This window comes from Oryza glaberrima, chromosome 1 (genome assembly GCF_000147395.1).
Source record: "Oryza glaberrima chromosome 1, OglaRS2, whole genome shotgun sequence".
Classification (NCBI taxonomy): domain Eukaryota; kingdom Viridiplantae; phylum Streptophyta; class Magnoliopsida; order Poales; family Poaceae; genus Oryza; species Oryza glaberrima.
Window position 1 is genome coordinate 20,585,011 of NC_068326.1, and position 25,753 is coordinate 20,610,763.

The 25,753-nt window shown below is 40.8% G+C and overlaps 1 protein-coding gene and 3 pseudogenes across 1 annotated transcript; 2 read left to right on the forward strand and 2 right to left on the reverse strand.

Moving 5' to 3' along the window:
• Nucleotides 1-24: 24 nt before the first annotated feature.
• Nucleotides 25-2,834, forward strand: LOC127778475 (amino acid transporter AVT1I-like; annotated as a pseudogene).
• A 643-nt stretch (nt 2,835-3,477) lies between these two features.
• On the forward strand, nt 3,478-9,554 carry LOC127779100 (amino acid transporter AVT1I-like; annotated as a pseudogene).
• Nucleotides 9,555-19,642: 10,088 nt separating this feature from the next.
• Nucleotides 19,643-22,623, reverse strand: LOC127779183 (amino acid transporter AVT1I-like; annotated as a pseudogene).
• A 244-nt stretch (nt 22,624-22,867) lies between these two features.
• On the reverse strand, nt 22,868-25,152 carry LOC127760112 (histone deacetylase 1-like). The gene is made up of 2 exons (XM_052284324.1): nt 24,087-25,152; nt 22,868-23,540 (listed from the first exon to the last, which is right to left on the reverse strand). The coding sequence occupies exons 1-2, from the start codon at nt 25,113-25,115 to the stop codon at nt 23,118-23,120; spliced, it is 1,452 nt and encodes a 483-aa protein (XP_052140284.1). The 5' UTR covers nt 25,116-25,152; the 3' UTR covers nt 22,868-23,117.
• Between the last annotated feature and the right edge of the window lie 601 nt (nt 25,153-25,753).

The window sequence follows — 25,753 nt, forward strand, 5'->3', positions numbered from 1 at the left end:
TGTGCACAAACAAATACGAAGATTATGGTGGCGGATAAGAGCCCTATCGACAAGGCTGTCCTCCATGGCAAACACGAGCAAGATGATCTACGGGACGATAAGGTGGTTTACGACGTGGAGCAGAAGCAACTCCTCCTTCCCACACGTCAGCGGCTCGGCTCGTTGTGCATCACTGGCGCTTCCTTCGAGAGGAGCTGCCTCAACCTCAGCAACGTGATCTCCATTGGCGGCTCAGCTCGTTGTGCATCACTGGCGCTTCCTTCGGGAGGAGCTACCTCAACCTCAGCAACGTGATCTCCGGCATCGGGATGCTCTTCGTGCCGTACGCGCTATCGCAGGGCGGGTGGCTTAGCCTGGTGCTCTTCACCATGGTCGGTGCCAACTGCTTCTACACCAGCAACCTCATCAATCGCTGCATGCGCGCCAATCACTGCATATGGAGCTACCTAGACATTGGCCACCGCCTTCGGCGGCTATGGCCGGACGGCTATCAGCCTCGTCATGTACGTTGAGCTCTACTTTGTCGCCATCAGCTTCCTCATTCTCGAGGGCGACAACTTGACAAGCTTCTCCCCGGCACGGTGGTGGAGATTCTATGGTACAGCTGCACGGGAAGCAGCTGTTCGTGCTCACGGTGGCCATTGTCATCCTCTCGACGACGTGGCTCAAGAACCTCGCTGGTTTGGGCTGGCGTGGCCGACAAGTGCTTCCACATGGCGGGAAGCAACCTCTAGAATCTGAGCAGGTTGCCCACCACCCTTAGCCTCTACTTCTTCGTCTATTTCATCGGCCATGGCGTCTTCCCGACCATGTACTCCTTGATGAAGTCTAAGAAGGATTTTCCTAAGGTACACTTTTTAAAATGTATTTATATGTTGTACTTGATAGTAAGTTTGCTAAATTTTGTGATAACAATCAACAATGTAAATTTAGAATTATGGTTAATGAAAATTGAAAAGTCAATGGTGGAATTAAATTAGCAACAGGTTTAGTAAGAATACAAACAAATTGTTTTTTTATTGCATGTATGCATGGAAGACACGCACACTCATAAATATTTTTGAGAACTCGTACATCACTAATCATGCACACCTCTTAATCATCATCGCTGCTACGTTCTCATCATACTCACCATTGCAGGTCTATATATACATCATGTAGATAAAATTTAAGCTAATAAGTTTATTTGATCGTCCAATGAGAATTAGGATCAGACGAAATGAACACTAAAATCATTTATTAAAAAAAGATGTACTATCCTAAAAAAAGATGTTGTACTACTTATAAATTGTAATGTTAATTTACAGTGATACGGAATGGCGAGTGCATTACTGGCAAGTGCAATATTCACAATTTAGCATTAATATATATATTTTTGCATAATGATGTAAATTTAGCGTAATGTCAGATTGGCCTTTAGACTAATTTGACGTGTGCGGTGACGTGGAGGCGTACTGTGCTACAGTACAACCTATCACCCTAGCAGAATAAACTGGTGACTACCGTGGAGGCGTACTGTGCTATATTATAGCCTATCACCCCATGGAATAAACTGGTGAATGGAGGCAATTAGGGTCGCCTCTCAACTATATTTGGTTACCTCTCATCCACCCATGTAAAAGCAATGTAGCTTAAAGATAAAGCTAATCATGAGCCGTCTAATATGGTTTAATTTATTTGCTAAAACTTGAACTTAGAATATGCGTCTAGCACTTCAAATGAAATAATTGTATTAGCCATTTGAATACATAGTTTACGAAATTTTGTTTTTAAGTAATTTAATGCGTAGTCCAAAACAATTTTAGGTAAATTAAAAGGTAGCGTATCTAAAGTTGGAAGATGTGTTGCATCATAAACTTTTCAATGCCAAGTTAAAATAGATATCTATTGTGTCGTATATATTCTTGTACTAAGTTTAGACTCAACCAACAGCTATGAGAATTGTTAGGGATAAGTTGCAAAAGTTGTAGGGCACTGACTATTGCTCAATTAACTTATGGAAGTTTCTTAAACAATCTTGGACCTTTTACCATTCTTTTACTGATACTTATCCATGATCTAACGGCATATATTGTATCAACCGTTGCATTCAATGGTCCATATCTTCAGATGATGTAGCTCAATGATGTTGCATTTTAAGTTTTACCTTTCACTTGGAGAGATTTGGCAAACAATGATAATTGATCATTGGATTATCAATTCCAATTATCGTAATTTGGTTTATGAAACCACGATGATGATGATAATGGATCAGTACTCCAATAATGTTCTATTCCTCTCCAATTAATATGCAGGTTTTGCTGATCTCTTCGGTGCTGTGCAGTCTCAATTACGCAGTGACAACATTGTTGAGATATCTGATCTATGGTGAGGATGTGCAGGCGCAGGTGACGCTGAACTTACCCTCGGGGAAGTTATACACCAGGATCACCATCCTGACGACATTGATCACCCTGCTAGAGAAGTACGGACTCGAGATCCAGCTCATCGCAATGGTGATAAAGGAGAAGCTGTCGTTGACGACGGCGGCGGTGACGGACGCCGAGAACAACAGGCAGACCAGGGTGCTCACCAGCACAGCCGTCGTTGTCAGCACGGTGGTGCTGGCGTGCACGGTACCCTTCTTCAGCTACCTCATGTCGTTCAACAGATCTTCGCTGAACGTCACCATTGCCGTGTTGTTCCCATGCCTGAGCTACCTCAAGATCTACATGCCCTGAGGAGGAGTTGGCCGCTTCGAGGTGGCGGCGATCGTCGGGATACTGGTCATCGGAGTGTGCGTCGTCGTCGTTGGCACCTACACCTCCCTTCACCAGATTATAGGCACATTTTGATCGTGCATTTGTGGGTATGGTGGTAGGTTTTGGTAGTAATTAAATAAGTTTCAAATTCTTTTTTTACTTTGTCCTAAAAAAACAACAGATATGTTATACAGAGGGTTAAGAATCAACTGAGCGGCTATATATTACATGTGTACTCTCCTGGAATGCCTACATGTATTATCACTAAGGAAGTTTTATAACTTTCATTGTCTTCTGGTTGACTAACTATCACAACTAAAATTTAAATTTTCGAGTTAGTTAAGTTTTAAGTTGTTATGAAGTTTTTTCATCATAGTTTATCTTCTTCCACCCTTAGTTTTAAATCACTAGTAACACATATAAAAGTTGGGATTTGCTATATATGTGTCTACAATTTTTTTTGGTTTTATCTATAAATTATTTTTGGTTTGTTTCTTTTAGGACTTATTAGCCTACAACTGAATCTTGTTGATTATGAAAGTATGGTGAAATATGGCGCAGATGGCCATGCATTTTATGAGATTATTTTTTTTATGAGAGATCGGTAGAATATATTCCCTTCGTTTTTTTAATAGATGACGTTGTTGGCTTTTAAATGAGTGTTTGACCATTCGTCTTATCCAAAATTTTTATGCAAATGTATAAGATATAAATCATATGCTTAAAGTCAAGCATAATGAGGTGGAGAATTCGTATCATTGGGCTTGTGGGCATGTGACTCTTTGTTTTTTTTGATTGTATGCTAAACTTGGATGTCTTTACTTCTGTTTTTTCACTGAATAGTTTCTCTATATGTCTTGTTGCTACAGGCGCCCAACATCACTTCATGACCGTGGTAGGGATAGTGATGATGACGACTTCCAAGACATGGATTATGATGTGGCAGCTCTTGCTAATAACTTGAGCCAGGCATTGCGATATGGGATATATAGCAATGATGATATGGAAGAGGTGTGTGTGTGAATGATTTTGTTTCTATCGCTTTGATGGTTTGTGTCGGTCAACATGTTTCTCTGCCAGCACATTTTGTTAGGTTTAATTTGCGAGGATTCTATGGTGGATAAAATATCATCCTGTTACTCGTGCTATTACATTATCTACTTGAGTGACTCAGCAGCTCTATCCATGTTCCAGATTTGCAGTTCCTTACAGCCTTACTATACTAGATACTAATGATGCTTGTTTCTTGAATGCAGAATCAAGGGACACTTGAACATGATGATGAGGTATATTTAAGGATGCTAGTTTACCCCCATTTATTGCTTTTTTGTTCTTTTCACCTGGTTTTATGTTCAATTTGATTAAATTTTCAGTACAACTCCTTAACGTTTGCTTCAATCAGCCATGTAAAAAGAACGGAATGTTGCATGCGGAAAATAGTGTCTATAACCATATTTGTTGAAGCTGTACTTCTGACAGAGTGGATTTCCATTGTTTTCTCCTTTCAGGATGTCTATTTTGATGATGAATCAGCAGAGGTCGTAATATGTCCTCTGCGATTGGGAGATGATCAAGATGGGTAATTTGTGATCTTATAATATACTTTGGTATCCTTGTTTTTTTTGCCCTTGGGCTAATTATGCATGTATGTATTTAATAGCAGATAGGCTAACCTTTGGAATCCTATTTTCAGAAAGAAATACATATACCAATATGAATTCATTCTAGGATTAACTAGATACACACAATTCGTGAGAGCACTTCTCTAATGTATATATGCTAACCTTTACCATAGGCTTAAGACATTGTTATACTAATCTTGGTTTATTTAATAATTGAAAATTACATATGTACTCGTAGTATGTGCTATGAATTACTCATATAAATTTAAATTCCGTACTTAATTTTAAAATTGTTTTATCTATTTTTAATACTTATAGGCACTTTTTAATAATGGATAAAGTTAAATACTACTCAGGATTTCAGCACATGCCTATATTTTAAACCTATTAAGAGGTCAGCGTAATGTATAGTGACGCTGAGTTCCTTTTACATGGCTAATTTGTGCCAAGTCGGGTGGTGCTGAGACGTTTTAGTTCAGCGTCATCAGGGTTAGCGCTGAGGTCACGGTCTATTTTTTTAAATTAGTTTGACACGGTTTATTTTTAAAATTTTTATAGAAGGATTAATTTGTCAAAATTACAGTGTAAACAGAAGTATCCAAATCAATACGTATAGTGATAGACCAATCTTTTCCTCTTTTCATTCTTCCCACGTGGGCCTACTTAGTCCATTCAATCGTGCATGGAACCTTGCCCATGATGCTGCATGAGCCATGCACAACTGTGTATAGGCGGGTTGCATAGTTAGCATCGTACACGCGTCAGAAAAGCATTATGCCACCTAGACCAACAGGCAGCTGGCAAAACAACCATCATGAGAATAATAGATAGATTATTATTTTGTTTGCTCTCTGTCCAGCAGTATGCTACCTGCGTATTAGAGGGATTATTAATTGAGTACCTATATTTATGTCGCCATATTTTTCATGAAAAAATAGTCAACATGTATTTACATTGTAAGTCTTTAAATTACATATGTAATTTTAGTGTATTTACAATGTAAGTCCCAAAATTACATATCAAGTCTCTAAATTACATATGTAATTTTATAATTTTACAATGTAATTTAACTTTGCAACCGGTTGTGGACATAATGGAGGACCGTGTACACAAAATAGGAGAAGAAAAAGCAAATTTATTATCAATTGTACGAGTCCACGAAATGCAAATGCAAATGAGGACATAAGAGTTGGAGCTTGATAAGGTGTCCCAGTTAGTTACGCTTTCGGATAGCTTTGATCTGACACAAAAAAATATCTAACTGTAGTCAGGCCCCAAATATGTCACCACACGTGAAGCAAAACCTTATTAATTTTGTTGACATATATGAATGAACAACTAATAAGCATACTGTAATAGTGTCAATCGGTTTAATTAATTAGCTTGCTAGCTTCAGGGGTGCAAATATTATTTGTTTTTTCACGGTTTCCACAAATTCCCGATGTTGTTCTTGTTCCTTTTTCTTTGGCTAAAATTTAAGTTCCAAAAAAAGCTATGTCTATGCTAATTTTGATCAGAAGTCAAAAAAGGTCATCTTTTTTACCAAGGGACTACTAGATGGATATCCCAATAACTTCCAAAGGCTCTACGGTTTGAGATAATTCAATATGCAACTTCTTCCCAAGGGCTGCTCTACTATTTGGAAATAATTTAACATGAACTTCCCAAGGGCGCTACGGTTTTAAGATAATTCATTAAATTGATAACTGCATTATGTAGTTTGATATGCGTACATGTAATCCTCAAGATATCTCTACGTATAACTAATCTCACATATCATGCCCATTCAAAATTAGATCTCATCTCAACTCTCAATTAATAATCGATTAAGCTAAAAATACCTTGACAAATTTTTCCGTTAAGATTTGTTGAATTTTCAGCCGTTAATCTAACCTTTTGATCCGTGACCTCTTTGTGTCAGCGCTCCCACAAAACGCTTAACCTGCGAGTGCTAGACCTGGACTACCTGGTACTGTACATCCATGCATACAACTGATTATCTTTGTCGCTCACTAATTAAATAGTTTAAAGTTGTTGTTAAACGTCTGGTGTACTGTTTCCTGTCAACTTCACTTTGCCCAAAAGCGTACAGGGGATGAAAGCCTGGTAATGATGAGAGAGAGAGAGAGGAGGTAAGTTGAGGAAAAAAATACAGTGTAAATATAGTACTTTTAGGGTGTAATTTGTTGTAATTACATTGTGACTCGTTGTAAATTACAATGTAATTTGTTTTAGATTTGTATATAATTTATTTTTTTCCCTATTTTTCACTATTACACTTTAATAATAAATTCTGTGTTATGATACATATGATAAGTTATACATGCTATTTCCATATGTGTATTACGTAATTATTAAAAATCTGAGGTGTTTGGTTTAAAAGTCTGTCGGGTGATCTATAGATTCATTATTACTAATAATAGGTACACACACAAACACAAATATTATAGCGGTGGATAAGAGCCCTATCGACGAGGCTCTCCTCCATGGCAAACATGAGCAAGAAGATCTATGGGATGATGAGGTGGTTTATGACGTGGAGCAGCAGTAGATCCTCGCCTCGTTCTGCATCACTGGCGCTTCCTTCAGGAGAAGCTGCCTCAACCTCAACAACGTGATCTGCAGCATCGGGATGCTCTACGTGCCGTACGTGCTATCGCAGGGCAGGTGGCCCAGCCTAGTGCTCTTCACCATGGTCGGTGCCATCTGCTTCCACACCGGCAACCTCAACGACCGCTGCATGTGCTGATCGCGGCGTACGGAGATACTCCTTCGGCGGCTATGGCCGGACGGCCATCGACCTCGTCATGTACGTTGAGCTCTACCTCGTTGCCATCAGCTTTCTCATCCTCGAGGCCGACAACCTCAACAAGCTCCTTCCGGCACGGTGGTGGATATCCTAGTGTACCAGGTGTACGGGAAGCAATTGTTCGTACTCGCGATGGCCACTATCATCCTCCCGATGACGTGGCTCAAGAACCTCAGCATGCTCGCCTACGTCTATGCGGCTGGGCTCGTCTCGTCGGTGGCGCTGACAGTGTCGCTGCTCTGGGCCGGCGTGGTCGACAAGGGCTTCCACGTGGCTCTTGAGTCTGAGTGGGTTGCCCACTGCCCTGAGCCTCTACTTCCTCTGCTTCGCAGGCCATGGCTTCTTCCCAACCGTGTAATTCTCGATGAAGTCCAAGAAAGATTTTCCTAAGGTATACTTTTTAAAATGTATTTATGTGTTGTACTTGATAATAAGTTTGCTAAAATTTATGATAAAAATTTGCAATCTAAATTTAGAATTATGGTTAATGAAAATTTAAAAGTCAATGGTGGAATAAAATTAGCAATAGGTTTAAGAACATGAACATTTTGTTTTTTTTATTACATGCATGCATGGAAGACGTGCACACTCATAATTGTTTTTGAGAACTCGTACATCACTAATCATGCACACCTCTTAATCATCATCGTTGCTACATTATCATCATACTCACCATTGCATGGCCCTCATATATTTTGTTGGCCCTCATATAAGTTTATTTTGATCGTCCAATTAAAAGTAAGAATTAGGATATGACAAAATCATCATTAAAATCATTTATTAAAATAAGTTGGACTATCCCAAAAAAAAAGATGTTGTACTACTTATAAATTTTGTAATGTTAATTTATAGTGATACGGAATTAATGGCAAGTGCAATATTAACAATTTAGCATTTATATATATATATATACATATATATATATATACATATATATATATATATACATATATATATATATACATATATATATATATACATATATATATATATTGCATAATGCCATAAATTTAGGGTAATGTTGGGTTGGCCTTTCGACCAGTTTAGCATGTGCAGTGATGTGGAGGCGTACTGTGCTACATTACAGCATATCACCCCAGCGGAATAAACTGGTGACTAGCGTGGAGGTGTATTGTTCTATATTACAGCCTATCACCCCAGCAGAATAAACTGGTGACTTGGAGGCGATTAGAGTCGTCTCTCAACTATATTTGGTTACCTCTCATCCACCCATGTAAAGGCAATGTAGCTTAAAGATAAAGCTAATCATGAGCCGCCTAATATGTTTTCATTTATATGTTAAAACCTGAAGTTAGAAGATGCGTCTAGCACTTAAAATAAAAGAATTATATTAGCCATTTGAATATAGAGTTTACGAAATTTGTTTTTAAGTAATTTTATGCGTAGTCCAATACAATTTTAGATAAATCAAAAGGTAGCGTATCTAAATTTGGAAGATGTGTTGGATCATAAACTTTTATATGCCAAGTTAAAAGAGATCTATTATGTTGTATATCTTCTTGTACTAAGTTTAGACTCAACCAACGTGTATAAGAATTGTTAGGGATAAGATGCAAAAGTGGTAGGACATTGACTATTGCTCAATTAACTCATGGAAGTTTCTTGAACAATCTTGGACCATTCTCCATTCTTTTACTGATACTTATCCATGATCTAACGGCATATATTATATCAACCGTTGCATTCAATTGTCCATATATTTAGAGATTTGACAACCAATGATAATTGATCATTGGATTATCAGTTCGAATTATCATAATTTGGTTTATGAAACCATGACGATAATGAGAATGGATCAGTACTCCAATAATGTTCTATTCCTCTCCAATTAATGTGCAGGTTTTGGTGATCTCTTCGGTGCTGTGCAGTCTTAACTACGCAGTGACAACAATGTTGGGTTATCTGATCTATGGTGAAGTTGTGCAGGTGCAAGTGACACTGAACTTACCCACGGGGAAGCTGTACACCAGGATCACCATCCGGACGACGCTGATCACCCCGCTGGCGAAGTACGCGCTCGTGATCTAGCCCATCACAACAGTGAATGAGGAGAAATTGTCAGCGACAACGGTGGCGGCGGCAGACGCCGAGCACAATGGGCTTACCAGGGTGCTCACCAGCACAGCCGTCGTTGTCAGCACGGTGGTGCTGGCGTGCACAGTACCCTTCTTCAGCTACCTCATGCCGTTCAACGGATCTTCGCTGAACGTCACCATTGTCGTGTTGTTCCCATGCCTAAGCTACCTCAAGATCTACATGCCTCGATTTGGAGTTGGCCGCTTCGAGGTGGCGGCGATCGTCGGGATACTGGTCATCGGAGTATGCATCGCCTTCGTTGGCACCTACACCTCCCTTCACTAGATTATAGGCACAGTTTGATTGTGCATTTGTGGGTATGGTTGTGTCGACCCCCGTTTTTATAACAGGAATCAATCGTGTAAACATCAATCGTGTAAACAGTACCATTTCCCTGGATCAAATAGTCTGGTACACACGAACTCATGGCTGAAATATCAAGTGCACATACACGAGAGTCTAGTACGAATTATTACATCATAAGCCCGCAGGCACAGTCTTAAATCATCGGACCAAGCGGTCCGGAATACATTCCAAAAACAGTAGTAGGTAAGGCAGCGGCACGCCATTGCCACAGACAACGACCGTAACTAAGATCTACTGAGCGCCATCGTCTTCATCTCCCTCCTGGTAGTAGGCATAGGGATCCTCCGAAGCTTTATCTCCCGCTTCTGATTAATTTTATATTTGCAAGGGTGAGTACCAACCGTACTCAGCAAGCCATCACAGCAAGAATGCACATGATAGGGGTATTCAAAGGATGGCTATGGTTCCTTTGCGCAAAGCCAGTTTTGTAATTCTTTTCACAAGCCTAAGACCTAGCATAGACTGATCAAATTTTAGTACCAGTGTTCATATTAAACAATGACGGTTCTGTCCACTATCCATTGTGATCCCAAGGATAGCTTCCCGCCATTGAGTCGTCATGGTTTTCTGAGGACGTCCACATTCCCGCCTCTCAGGAAGTGACTCCATCAGCATAAAAATCATCATGCAATATCCCATCCCGCACAAGTTAAAGAATTTAGAGTCTAGCCAAGTGTAATACATGTCCCGGTGCTCAATAACCGCGAGCACGGCTATTCGAATAGATTTGGTTTACTCACACTGCAGTGGATGTACACTTTACCCGCACTCCGCGACTGCCCAACACATGAGCCTCGTCCCAACACATGAGACGCGTCACGGCAAAGCTTTTCGATAACCTCGCATTGGCAGTACCCGCTCCATGAACTTAAATCCTCATGCACTCTAGGCGTCCATGTTTCTAGCAGTGAGAGGAGTTCTGGCGCTCCTGGGAAAGAGAAGTCTCACACATATGAAATTATGGTTCAAGTTAAGTTCTCTCTCTCACACACTCATGGCAGTCCTACCAATGGCGACACCGATGTAGAGCACGCCTCTCGGCCCTACCTCAACGGCTGTCCCATCATAGCGCACCTGCCTCACTCAGGGGTGAACCATCTATGCAGGGATACTGCCTCTGCTCGGCTATCTAATCCGCTAGGTCTATACCCATTCGAGAAGTATGGTTGTACGGGGGTCGTTTCATGCTTAACTTCATGGCTCGGTCCTTAATTGACCAGAGACGGTACTAGCCTTTCCCAGAGACCACCCAAATCCTCCGTCCGCCCCAGTCGAAAACAATTGTTTAATTTTATTTCTCCTTTCACAAATCATGTCATCAACATCATGGCAATGTGGCGCTCATGTCTCCACATGCCACATCTCAATTACCTTACCAAAGGTAATTGCCCAAGCATATAGCATTTGATAAATATGAGTATGCATGACTCTAGAATAGCATTTCTAAGCAATTGTCATAATTGACTAGGGACTCATACGTAAACATGGTTACGAAGGAATAAGGGCAAACAATAATCAAGGCATGGCATAATCACAAGTAGGATGTTCATTATTGCGTGCAATTTTATTTGTAAACAAAACAATTTCGCAATTGGGATCAACATGTTCAAAGAATAGTGATGACTTGCCTTGCTCAAAGTCTTGCGGGTCTTGGTCCTCGCTTGGATCCGCAACTCCCTCAGGCTCTAAAATTACGTGCGAAGAAACGATTTGAATTCGGTTAGAATTCAAATAAAAATCCAAATAAATCCAAATGGAAGTTGAATGCGAAAGTTGATTCTTTTATATTAACTCTACTATTCGCAAACTAGGGCAAACCCAATTTTGATTTTTTTTATATCCTAAACTATTTTGCGGGTATAAATATTTTGTTATCGTAAGTTTTTAATTTAATCTACCCGAGCATTATATCCATATAATAGGTTAGAAATTTCTATCGCGAGCTAAATGTCGGACGGAATCCTAAAATTATCTTATAATATTATACGTTTTAATTTAGTCTATGACTAAACGATTAAATATAATATACGTCTAAAATTCCTTGCGATTAAATCCGAATTTCTACCGCGAATCGATTACTTATAGAGATTATTCAAAAAAAATGATCTATAATAGTCCATAAAGATTCATCTAATTGTTAATTATATCTAAATCACTACTACGAATTGATTTCTTTTAGAAATTACCAAGAATAATTAAATTTTGCAATTCTACGACCATAATTATTCTATAATTAAATTCTAATTATTTTAAATTTTCTAAACTATTAACCTCCCTAATTTTCTTCCAAATTTTCTTTTTATTTTTCCTTTTCCTTTTTTTTCTCCCTTTTCTCTTTTCTTTTCTTTTCTTTTTTTTCTTTCTTTTCTCTCTTTCTCTTTTTCTTTCTTTTCTCTCTTCCTCTCCTTTTTCTCTCTGCCGGCCTCTCTTTTCCTCTCCCTCTCTCTCTCGGCTCTCTCTTTTCCTCTCCCTCTCTCTCTCCGCTCTCTCTCCCACCCAAGCGGTGGCGGCCGTGGACGCGAGGGGGAAGGAGGGCGGCTCACCGGCGGCGGCAGCGGTGACGACGGCGGCGGCGACGGTGGCGCACGGCGGCGCGGCGGCACGGGAGCGGCGGCGCGGTGGCACGGGAACGGCGGCGCGGTGGCACGAGAGCGGCGGCGCGGCGGCACGGGAACGGCGGCGCGGTGGAGAGGGAAGAGGGGAGGAAGGGTGAGATGGGGTGGGGGAAAATGGAGAGAAGGGGGGGGGTATTTGTAGAGAGGGGAGGAGGAGAGAGGGAGGGGAAGAGAAAAGGGGGAGAGGGGAGACGCGACGGCGGGCGGCACGAGGCGGGGGCGCGCGGCGCGAGACGACGCGACGGTTGCAGCGACGCGCGATGTGACAGCGGTGGCGACGGCGCGCGGCGCGGCGCGGGGCGCGGAGCAGCGACGGCGACGGCTCGGCAGCGGCGACGCGACGGCGGGCGGCAGCTGCGGCGATGGGACGGCGCGACGGGATGGCGGCGAGCGACGCGCGACGGCACGGGCGCGGGGCGCGAGGCGGCGGCACGGGGCTCGGGATGACGCGACGGGCGGCAGACGCGAGGGGACGGGCGCGCGGCGGCTCAAGGCACGAGGCCGACGACGACGCGACGGTGATGGCGCGGCAGCGGCGGCGGCACGCGCGACGGGCGGGCGACGCGGCGCACGCGGCAGGCGGCGATGGCGACGGGCGGGCGGCGTGGCGACGGCGGCACGCGCGGTGATGACAACGGCGACGGTAGAGGGGAGGCGGAGCGGCGCGCGGCGCGCGGGGCGCGAGGCAGCAGAGGGGCTAGGGCTAGGGAACGCGATCGAACACCTGGCGGTCGATGAATAGTGATTTTTCCTATTTTTCCCGATTTTAGTTTATTTTCCATATAAATTTGATTCTATAATTTCTAAATCTTGCATGAATGAAGTTTACTCAATATGTGTATTAGCCCAACCAATGGATCCACTCTAGATTAATATTACTCATATTTTATTTATATAATTTATTTGAATTTTTAATTAGGGTTAATTCTTATTCCATTGCATTTAAATCTAATTGATACAAATATGTCCGCGATGATATTTTATTTATTTCTATCCTTACATAATCTTTTCTTTAAATTATAATTTATTTCTTTAACCAAATCTAATTTCAGGGTTAATTCCTAATTAATTTTCCTCTATTTGTGATCGATGAATTCCGAAATCAAAATCCAATAAAATCATCGAATAAAATCGGCATGATGCAATTTATTTAAAAAGTTTTTGAAAATCCGTATTTTTAGAGTTTTGATTTTGTCGGTCGAATTTTCAGGGTGTTACAGGTTGTAGGTTTTGGTAGTGATTAAATAGGTTTCAAATTCTTTTTTTACTTTTTTTTTCCTGAAAAAACAACAGATATGTTATATAGAGTGTTAAGAATCAACTGAGTGGCTATATATTGCATGAGTACTCTCCTAGAATGCATTTGTGTATTATCACTAAGGAAGTTTCATAACTTTCATTGTCTTCTTGTTGACTAACTATAGCAGCTAAAAATTAAATTTTGAGATTAGTTAAGTTTTCAGTTATTCTCAAGTTTTTCCATCATTGTTTATCTTCTTCTACCCTTAGTTTTAAATCACTAGTAATACATGTAAAAGTTGGGATTTGCTATATATCTGTCTACAATTTTTTTTGGTTTTATCTATAAATTATTTTTGGTTTGTTTTGTTCAAGGCTTATTAGCCTAGAACTAAATCTTATCGGTTCTGAAAGTATGGTGAAATATGACGCAAATGTCCATGCATTTTATGAGATTATTTTTTTATGAGAGATCGGTAGAATATATTCCCTTCGTTTTTTAATAGATGACGCTGTTGACTTTTAAATAAGTGTTTGACCATTCGTCTTATCCAGAACATTTATGCAAATGTATAAGATATAAATCTTGCTCCTCTTATTTGGATGGGATTATTATTTTGTTTGCGCTGTCATTAGCAGTATGCTACCCGCACATTAGAAGAATTATTAATCGGTTTTGCTATAATTGTGGTGACACATTTTTTATGAAATCACAGCCAAATTTTAGATAGTTAGATTTATGTAAGATTTGTGCATGCGTACGAGGGCTACTGACTTGGTATAGTGTCGTTAAACAACGCAGTCACTAGAAGAAGCAGTTGTTGTCAAACAAAACAACGATAATCTACCTAGGTAATTAATTAAGGTTTGAACTAATATTTTTTTATCTCGATTTGCCCACACACTTTTGCATGAAGAGAAGCAAATCCAAACATGAGTCATAAATATGTGCTTTGCTTTCTCCTTACCCGAGCTAATGTTGCTCATCTTCCGGCACATTACCTAGTAGTAGCAAACATTAGCCAAGGCTACATATCGATGAACATAAGAAAATAGAGAACAAAAGAGAATGAAAAGTTGAGAAGTTACGATGTGCATATAATGTTCAACACTATAACTATATAGTTATATTGTACTTATACTATACACACTTTACAGTACACTTATATATGATAATTACACTATATTTAAACTACACTTACACTTGCACACTTAAATAGTACTTAAGCTGGACTTACATGATAATTATATTTATATTGTACTTGCATTTTAATTATTATGTAATTCCTAATTTATTATACTGTAATTTTGTGATCACTAGTTTTCTAGATGAAATAATTTATGTTGTGTATTTTAATCGACTTACTTATTTTTAAATGGTTGTAATCTAGTCTAAAATTGAACCAACTATTATAGGCTCAATTTTGTGGCGCCTGAGCTATAGATAGTCCTCAATGAGCGATGTAAATAATATATTTACGAATAGCTAATAAGCAAACTGTAACCGTGTAAATTGGTTAATTAATTAGCTTGCTAGCTTCAGGGGTGCCAATATTAGTTGTTCTCTCATGGATTCTACAAATTCCTGATGATGATCTTGTGCCTTTTTCTTTGTCTAAAATTAAAAGTTTCAGAAAAAGCTGTGTCATGCTATTTTTTTATCAGTAGTCAAAAAATTTCATCTTTTTTGCCAAGGGACCAGATTACTAGATGGATATTCCAATAACTTCTAAACGCTCTACGGTTTGAGATAATTTAATATGCAACTTCTTCCTAAGGGTTGCTCTACTATTTGGAAATAATTCAACATGAACATCCCAAGGCCGCTACGGTTTTTAGATAATACATTGAATTGATAATTGCATTTTGTAATTTGATTTGCGTACGCGTAATCCTCAAGGTATCTCCACGTATAACTAATCTATCATCCCCATTCACAATTAGATCTCATCTCAACTCTAAATAATAATCGACTATGCTAAAAATCTGTCGACAAATTCTTTTGTTAAGATTTGTCGAATTTTCAGCCGTTAATCTAACCTTGAGATCCGTGCCCTCTTTGTGTCAGTGCTCCCATGAAACATAACTCGCGAGTGCTCGACTACCTGGTGGTACTGTACATCCATGCATACGACTGATTATCTTTGTCGCTCACTAATTAAATAGTTCAAAGTTGTTGTTAATTGCCTAGTGTATTGTCAAATTCACTTTACCCAAAAGCGTACAGGGGATGAAAGCTTGGTAATGATGAGAGAGAGAGAGAGAGGAGGTAAGTTGTGGAAAAAATTACAGAGTAAATATAGTGCTTTTAGAGTGTAAGTTGTTGTAATTACATTGTGACTCGTTGTAAATTACAATGTGATTTCTATTAGATTTGTATGTAATTTAAAGATAACATTATAATTAAAATAAAGTGTAACTTACACTTAGTGAAAAATAGAAAAAATAAATTACATACAAATCTAACAAAAATTACACTGTAATTTACAACGAGTCACAATGTAAGTACAACAAATTATACTCTAAAAGCACTATATTTACTCTGTAATTTTTTCCACAACTTACCTCCTCTCTCTCTCTCATCATTACCAGGCTTTCATCCCCTGTACGCTTTTGGGCAAAGTGAAGTTGACGAAACAGTACACAAGATGTTTAACAACAACTTTTAACTATTTAATTAGTGAGCGAGAAAGATAATCAGCCGTATGCATGGATGTACAATACTAGGTAGTCCAACACTCGCGAGTTAAGCGTTTTGTGGGAGTGCTGACACCAAGAGGTCACGGATCTCAAGGTTAGAGTAACGGCTGAAAATTCGACAAATCTTAACGGAAAAATTTGTCGAGATATTTTTAGCTTAATCGATTATTAATTGAGAGTTGAGATGAGATCTAATTTTGAATGGGCAGGATATGCGAGATTTATACGTAGAGATATCTTGAGGATTACGTGTACGCAAATCAAACTATAGAATGCAGTTATCAATTTAATGAATTATCTAAAAACCGTAGCGCCATTGGGAAGTTCATGTTGAATTATTTTCAAATAGTAGAGCGGCCCTTGGGAAGAAGTTGCATATTGAATTATCTCAAACCGTAGAGCCTTTGGAAGTTACTGGGATATCCATCTTGTAATCTGGTCCGTTGGTAAAAATGATGGCATTTTTTGACTTCTGATCAAAATTAGCATAGACACAGCTTTTTCTGGAACTTTTAATTTTAGCCAAAGAAAAAGGAACAAGAACAACATCGGGAATTTGTGGAAACCGTGAGAAAACAACTAATATTTGCACCACTGAAGCTAGCATGCTAATTAATTAACCGATTGACACTATTACAGTATGCTTATTTGCTGTTCGTTCATATGTGTCAACAAAATTAATACAGTTTTTCTACATGTGTGGCAACATATTTGGGGGCTGATTACAATTAGATTTTTTTGTCAGATCAAAGCTATCCGAAAGCGTAACTAACTGGGACACCTGATCAAGCTTCAACTCTTATGTGCTCATTTGCACTTCGTGGACTCGTACAGTTGATAATAAATTCGCCTTTTCTTCTCTTATACTGTGTCCACGGTTCACCATTATGTCCACAATCGGTTGCAAAGTAAAATTACATTTAAAAAAACAAAAATTACATATGTAATTTTGGGACTTACATTGTAAATACACTAAAATTACATATTTAATTTACAGACTTACAATGTATTCTACAATGTAAATACATATTGACTATTTTTTCATGAAAAATATGGTAGCATAAATATAGGTGCTCTGAATTAGTAATCCCTCTAACATACGGGTAGCATACTGCTGGACTGAGAGAGCAAATAAAATAATAATCTATCTATTATTCTCATGCTGGTTGTTCTACCAACTGCATATTGGTCCAGGTGGCACAATGCTTTTTTGATGCGTGTACGACGCTGCCTATACACCCCGCCTATACACGGTTGCGCATGCCTCATGCAATATCATGGGCCAAGTGCCATGCACGATTGAATGGACTAGGTAGGAAGAAAGAAAAGAGGAAAATATTGGTCTATCATTGTACACATTGATTTGGCTACTTCTGTTTACGCCGTAGTTTTGACACATTAATCCTTCTATAAAAACTTTAAAAATAAACCATGTCAAAAACTAACTTAAAAAAATAAACCGTGATCTCAGCGCCAACCCTGATGACACTAAACTAAAACATCTCAACACCACTCGATGTGGCACAAATTAGCTATGTAAAAGGAACTGAACGTCACTATACATTACACTGACCTCTTAATAGGTTTAAAATATATGGCATGCGCTGAAATCCTGAGTAGTATTTAACTTTATCTGTTTTATCAAAAAAGTACCTATAAGTAATAAAAATAGACAAAACAATTTTAAAATTAAGTAGTGAATTTAAATTTATACGAGTAATTCTTAGCACATACCACGAGTATATATGTAATTTTCAATTATTAATAAATAAATAAACCAATATTAGTATTACTATGTCTTAAGCATATGATAAAGGTTAGCATATATACTTTAGAAAAGTGCTCTCACGAATTGTGTGCATCTAGTTAATCCTAGAATGAATTCATATTGGTATATGGTTAGCACATATCTGCTTTTAAATACATAAACGCATAATTAGCCCAAGGGCAAAAAAAAAGAGGATACCAAAGTAAGTTTTAAGGTCATCTCCCAGTCACAGAGAACATATTACGACCTCTGCTGATTCATCATCAAAATAGACATCCTAAAAGGAGAAAACAATGGAAATCCACTCAGTGAGAAGTACAATTTCAACAAATATGGTTCTAGACACTATTATCCGCATGCAACATTCCATTCTTTTTACATGGTTGATTGAAACAAACATTTAGGAACTGTACTAAAAGTTTTAATTAAATTGAACTAAAAAACAGGTGAAAAGAACAAAAAAAAAGCATTAAATAGGGGTAAACTAGCATCCTTAAATATACCTCATCATCCCGTTCAAGTGTCCCTTGATTCTGCACTCAAGAAACAATCATGTATCATTAGTATCTAGCACACTAAGGCTGTAAGGAACTACAAATCCGGAACATGGTTAGAGCTGGTGAGTCGTTCAAGTAGATAATGTAATAGCATGGGTAACAGGATGATATTTTATCCACCATAGAATCCTCTCAAATTAAACCTAACAAAATGTGCTGGCAGAGAAACATGTTGACTGATGCAAACCATCAAAGCAATAGAAACAAAATCATTCACACACACACCTCTTCCATATCATCATTGTTATATATCACATATCGGAATGCCTGGCTCAAGTTATTAGCAAGAGCTGCCACATCATAATCCCTGTCTCGGAAGTCATCATCATCACTATCCCTACCACGGTCATGAAGTGATGTTGGGCGCCTGCAGCAACAAGACATATAGAGAAACTATTCAGTGAAAAAACAGAAGCAAAGACATCCAAGGTTAGCATGCAATCAAAAAAAAAAAAAACAAAGAGTCACATACCCACAAGTCCAATGATAAGAACTCTCCACCTCATTATGCTTGACTTTAAGCATATCATTTATATCTTATATATTTGCATAAAAGTTTTGGATGAAGTGAATGGTGAAACACTCATTTAAAAGTCAATGGCGTCATCTATTAAAAAACTGAGGGAATATATTCTACCGATCTCTCATAAAAAAATAATCTCATAAAATGCATGGCCATTTGCACCATATTTCACCATACTTTCAGAATCAACAAGATTCAGTTCTAGGCTAATAAGCCCTGAACAAAACAAACCATAGATAAAACCAAAAAAAAAATTGTAGACACACATATAGCAAATCCCAACTTTTATGCGTGTTACTAGTGATTTAAAACTAAGGGTAGAAGAAGATAAATTATGATGGAAAAACTTCAGAATATATTAAAACTTAACTAATTTCAAAACTTAAATTTTAGCTGCGATAATTAGTCAACAAGACAATGAAAGTTATGAAACTTACTTAGTGATAATACACATATGCATTCCAGGAGAGTACACATGCAATATATAGCCGTTCAGTTGATTCTTAACACTCTGTATAGCATCTATGTTGTTTTTTCAGGAAAAATAGAATTTGAAACCTATTTAATTACTACCAAAACCTACCACCATACCCACAAATGCCCGATCAAAATGTGCCGATAATCTGGTGAAGGGAGGTGTAGGTGCCAACGATGGTGATGCACACTCCAATGACCAGTATCCCAACGATCGCCACCACCTCGAAGCGGACAACTCCTCCTCGGGGCATGTAGATCTTGAGGTAGCTCAGGCACGGGAACAACATGGCAACGACGACGTTCAGCGAGGACCCGATGAACAACATGAGGTAGCCGAAGAAGGGCAAAGTGCACGCCAGCACCATCATGCTGACAACGACGGCTGCTAGTGAGCACCCTGGTTAGCCCGTTGTTCCTATTGTCCGCCACCGCCGCCATCGTTGCCGACAGCTTGTCCTCTATCGCCATTGTGATGGGCTGGATCACGAGCGTGTACTTCGCTAGCGGGGTGATCAGTGTCGTCAAGATGGTGATCTTGGTGTACAGCTTCCCCGTGGGTAAGTTCAGTGTCACCTTCACCTGCACATCCTCACCATAGCTCAGATATCCCAACACTGTTGTCACTGTATAGTTGAGACTGCACATCACCGAAGAGATTAGCAAAACCTGCACATTAATTGGAGAGGAATAGAACGTTATTGGAGTACTGTTCCATTATCATCATCTTCATGGTTTCATAAACCAAATTATGATAATTGGAATTGATAATCCAATGATCAATTATCAATTGGTTGCCAAATCTCTCTAAGTGAAAGGTAAAACTTAAAATGCAACATCATTGAGCTACATCATCTAAAGATATGTACCATTGAATGCAACGGTTGATATAATATCCGCTGTTAGATCCTGAATAAGTATCAGCAAAAGAATGGTAAAAGGTCCAAGATTGTTTAAGAAACTTCCATGAGTTAATTGTGCAATAGTCAATGCCCTACCACTTTTGCATCTTATACCTAACAATTCTCATAGCTGTTGGCTGAGTCAAAACTTAGTACAAGAATATATACAACACAACACAATAGATCGCTCTTTTAACTCGGCATTAAAAATTTTATGATGCAACAGATCTTCCAAATTTAGATACGCTACCTTTTAATTTATCTAAAATTGTATTGGACTACGCATTAAATTACTTAAAAACAAATTTCATAAACTATGTATTCAAATGGCTAATATAATTATTTCATTTTAAGTGCAAGACGCATCTTCCAACTTCAGGTTTTAGCATATAAATTAAACCGTATTAGGCGGCTCTTGATTAGCTTTATCTTTAAGCTACATTGCTTTTACCTGGGTGGATGAGAGGTAACCAAATTCCAACTTGAGAGGCATCCCTAATCGCTACCATTCACCAGTTTATTCCGCTAGGGTGGTAGGCTTTAATATAGCATAGTACGCCTCCACGCTAGTCACCAGTTTATTCCACTGGTGTGATAGGTTGTACTGTAGCACAGTACGCCTCCACATCACCGCACACGTCAAACTAGTCAAAAGGCTAACGCGACATTACCCTAAATTTACATCATTATGCAAAAAAATATATTAATGCTAAATTGTGAATATTGCACTTGCCATTCCATATATCTGAAATTATTACAAAATTTATAAGTAGTACAACATCATTTTTTAGTGATAGTACAACTTATTTTAATAAATGATTTTAATGTTGATTTGGTATGATCCTAATTCTTATTAGACGACCAAAATAAACTTATTAGCTCAAATTTTATCTACATGATGTATATGTAGACATGCTATATGATGGGAGCGCCAACAAAATATATGAGAGCCATGCAATGCTGAGTATGATGAGAACATAGCAGCGATGATGATTAAGAGGTGTGCATGATTAGTGATGTACGAGTTCTAAAAATAATTATGAGTGTGCGCGTCTTCCATGCATACATGTAATAAAAAAGTAATTTGTTTGTATTCTTACTAAACCTAGTGCTAATTTAATACCACCATTGACTTTTAAATTTTCATTAACCATAATTCTAAATTTACATTGTTAATTGTTATCACAAATTGTAGCAAACTTACTATCAAGTACAACACATAAATACATTTTAAAAGTGTATAGGAATTATGAGTGTGCGCGTCTTCCATGCATACATGTAACAAAGAAACAATTTGTTTGTATTCTTGCTAAACCTGTTGCTAATTTAATACCACCATTGACTTTTATATTTTCATTAACCATAATTCTAAATTTACATTCTTAATTGTTATCACAAATTTTAGCAAACTTACTATCAAGTACAACACATAAATACATTTTAAAAGTGTATAGGAAAATCCTTCTTGGACTTCATTGAGCAGTAAACGGTCGGGAAGACGCCATAGCCGGCGAAGCAGACGAAGTAGAGGCTGAGGGCGGTGGGCAACCCGCTCAGCGCAACCGACAAGACCAGCCTGACCGCCGAGATACGCAAGCACGCTGAGGTTCTTGAGCCACGTCGTCGGGAGGATGACAGTGGCCGCCGCGAGCACGAACAGCTGCTTCCCATGCACCTGGTACCCTAGGATCTCCACCACCGTGCCAGGGAGGAGCTTGTCGAGGTTGTCGCCCAAGAGGATGACGAAGCTGATGGCGACAAGCTAGAGCTCGACGTACATGACGAGGCCGATGGCCGTCAGGCCATAGCCGCTGAAGGTGAGGTGGCCGATGTCCGGTAGCTCAGCGATCGACGCGCATGCAGCGGTCCATGAGGTTGCTGGTGTAGAAGCATATGGCTTGGTGAAGAGCGCCAGGCTGAGCCACCTGCCCTGCGAGGGTAGCTCAGCGATCGACGCGCATGCAGCGGTCCATGAGGTTGCCGGTGTAGAAGCAGATGGCTTGGTGAAGCCACCTGCCCTGCGATACCAGCATGGAGAGCCACATGCCCTGAGATAGCGCGTACAGCACGGAGAGCATCCTTACGCTGGAGGGAGCACGTTCCTTACGCTGGAGGGAGCACGTGCGCTGTACGCGATCGTCCCGTAGATCTTCTTGCTCATGTTTACCATAGAAGGGAGCCTCGTCGATAGGGTTCTTATCCGCCGCCATAATCTCATGTTCCAGACGGTTGACGTTTGACCGTACGGAAAAAATTGTTTCTCTACTAGTGTACTAACGGCTTCTATAATTAGTTTTTTTTCTATTAGTGTACTAACGGCTTCTATAATTAGTCTTTTTATTAGTGCCCGAACACTCCATACAATACCCTATATAATATTCGATGTGACATGCCAAAGCTTTATACCCATGGATCTAAACACCCCCTATGAACTGTAAATATGGGATGGATGTGCTATTTATTTATAGCCTAGCTATTATTTGTAATTTTTTCCGACATGACGTGGGTCAGTTCAAATGGAACACGTCCTTTTTGATAAAAAAGAAATCTCTCTGCACTCCTCATACACTACACAATTGATTTTCGAAACGATTTCCACATCAGCCTTCTGTTATGTTACATTACTACTAGGTTCCATCAAAATTTGAACAATTTTATATGTTCTTGTACAGCTCTTTCAAAGAGGGCCAATTGATCTTCATGATCACTTTAGCTTACGCTGCTTTCTACTACTCGACCCCCCTGGCTGCACGTTGCACCTGTGCTTAGTGTAGAGGCTCTCCTGATCTCCGGTGGGCTCGAAGTAGAGCTTCCGGTGCAGCCTCGCCGTGGGGCTCTCCTCTTCCTCTTCCTGCTCGCGTGGGTCGTAGTAGAGGTCGCCGACGTCGATGCTCCGGTGGCGGCGCTCCTCGAACTGCACGCTCGCCGCCGCCTCCAGCTTCAGTTTGGAGAGGTTCTCCATGGCCGCCATCCTGATGCCGTCTATGGAGTTCGCCGTGTTGCGGTTGCGGTGCAGGTGCTTCGTCTGCAACTTGTAATGGAGCTTGTACTCCTGGTTCTTGTAAAACACGTCGAAACCATGCTTGGGTATGTCGTCGGGGATTTCCTTGCCGATGGCCACCGCCGTCTGCATCCATCCACAGAAATTCATCACAACGCGGGATCAGCATTGCCATCAAATTTGGATAAATTTCGCAAGAAACATAAAAAAATAAAATTCTAATCTCTCGAGTGGATAACCCATCGTGTAGCTTTTACTTCCAAATTCAATACATATGGTTGTAAGAAATTCTGAAAGAAATTGACCGTGTTGAGTATAATAGCATCTATCACTCCTCTAAAAATCAAGTTGAAATTCGACTTAAGCTTTGATAAACAAATGATAAAGTCGGGTGCGAATAGTATTCATACAATAAATTAGTCCCTTTTTTTTATATCTCAATGTGTGATTTGATTTTGTACCTAAGTTTTTTCCTTTTGGAGTGGGATATGTATATATGTTGTATATATGAATATTGCTACGTTTTTTTAATAAAAAATCATAAACTAAACTATTTGAAAGGGTTTTAAACAAATGAGGGACGAGGTATCAAAATAGTTAATTTCTCGTACAAACAGTTGAGAGTGAGTTTGGCAGAAATTAAATTGAGTGAGTTTTGTAAAATTTAGTTACCTCATTGCACCAGCAGGAGGCGACGTGGTTGATGGTGTAGCCGCCGCCGCCGAGGAGGAGGAGCGGCAGGTTGAAGCTGCGGATGAAGCTGACGCACTGGGCGTGGCCGCGCGTGGTCAGGTTCAGCTCGCCGAGCCGGTCGCCGGCGAGGGAGTCGGCGCCGCACTGCAGCACGACGGCCTCCGGCTGGAACACCTCCATCACCCTCGCCATGATCGGCTCGAACAGCCGGTGGTACTCCTCGTCGCCGATGCCCACGCTCACCGGCACGTTCAGCGCGCAGTAGCGGCCGGGGCCCTTCTTGCCGACGTCGGCGACGGCGCCGGAGCCCGGGAAGAAGCCGCCGCCGTGCTGGTGGAACGACACCGTCATCACCCGGTTCGACGCCTCGAAGGCGGCCTGGACGCCGTCGCCGTGGTGGACGTCGATGTCCACGTAGAGCACGCGGCGGAAGTGGGCGAGCAGCTCGCGGATGGCGAGCACGATGTCGTTCACGTAGCAGAAGCCCCTCGCGCCGCCGCGGCACGCGTGGTGCATCCCGCCCGACCAGTTGATGGCGATGTCGGCGGTGCCGCTCCCGAGGGCGCGCGCCGCGGCGAGCGACCCGCCGGAGTAGCGGAGGCAGTAATCCCAGAGGCGGTCGAACACCGGGTTGTCGACGCCGCGGCCGCCGCCCTTGCCCTCGACGGCGTAGATGCCCCTGGCGCGCGCCATGTCGCCGACCCCGTCGTCGCCTCCGCAGCCGTCCGGGGTGAGGTCCTGGAGGAGGGCGAGGTAGCCCTCGTCGTGGAAGTCGGCGAGCTCCGCCGCCGTGGCGGGCGCCGTGCGGAGGCGGCGCATGTAGCCGAGCATGCCGTAGGCGGCGACGAGGTTGTGCGCCATGGTGACGCGGTGCGGCACCATGACGTGGCCCTCGCCGTAGTCGACGGTGGAGATCCCCGGGTCGTAGTAGTAGCACACCCGCCGCTTCTTGTCGTCGCCGCACGACGGCGAAGGCAGCGAATTGCCGCCGCCGCCGGCCATGGCCATGTTTAACCTAGCTACACCGGCGAGATGCAGACGTCACGGTGGCGCATGCACCGGACGTACACACGCACATATATAGGCTAAACATATGTAAGGCTGATCGAAGCCCAGTTCGTGCCGGAGTTGGATTGTTAATTGACTTTTAAATTATTAATTAATCCGAAAACAACTTCCAAATTAACTTCCAACTACCTGATCGGAAGTTTGGAACGGAACTCGTATATATATCTAACCCTACCTTTCCTTTTTTTTTTCTTTTAACCTTCTTCCATATATAGATCTAACCCTCTCTCGCTATTTTCTTTTAACCTTCTTCCATAACCCCGGCCGGTGAGAGCTCTCGTCCACAGCTCGTCACATCATCGTTGTCACGCGCGTCTCCACCGGTATATCTCCTCCGGGCGTGCGGCAGCGGTGCAGGCGGTGCGCGCGTCGCGGCCGATATCAATCTACAAATTGGTGGGAGATGTGAGAAATTAGCTACGTTCCTATAATTTCTTCTCTTTTTTTCCCAATTTTTGTTATTAGGCTAGTTACCCTGCATGTTCTGCTATATCTTTCTATACATGCTTCCTTTGTAATTTCCTTGCTCCTCTAATTTGGATGGGACTAGAAAATCGATGCGCCCGTTGGCGCGCTCA

Bases quoted from the DNA above. Each gene is read 5' to 3' on its own strand.
- LOC127760112 (XM_052284324.1), bottom strand. From the start codon at position 25,115: ATGGCCATGGCCGGCGGCGGCGGCAATTCGCTGCCTTCGCCGTCGTGC. The intron at 23,541-24,086 runs GTAACTAAATTT...GGATGGATGCAG, and splicing joins CCTCCTGCTGGTGCAATGAG to ACGGCGGTGGCCATCGGCAA.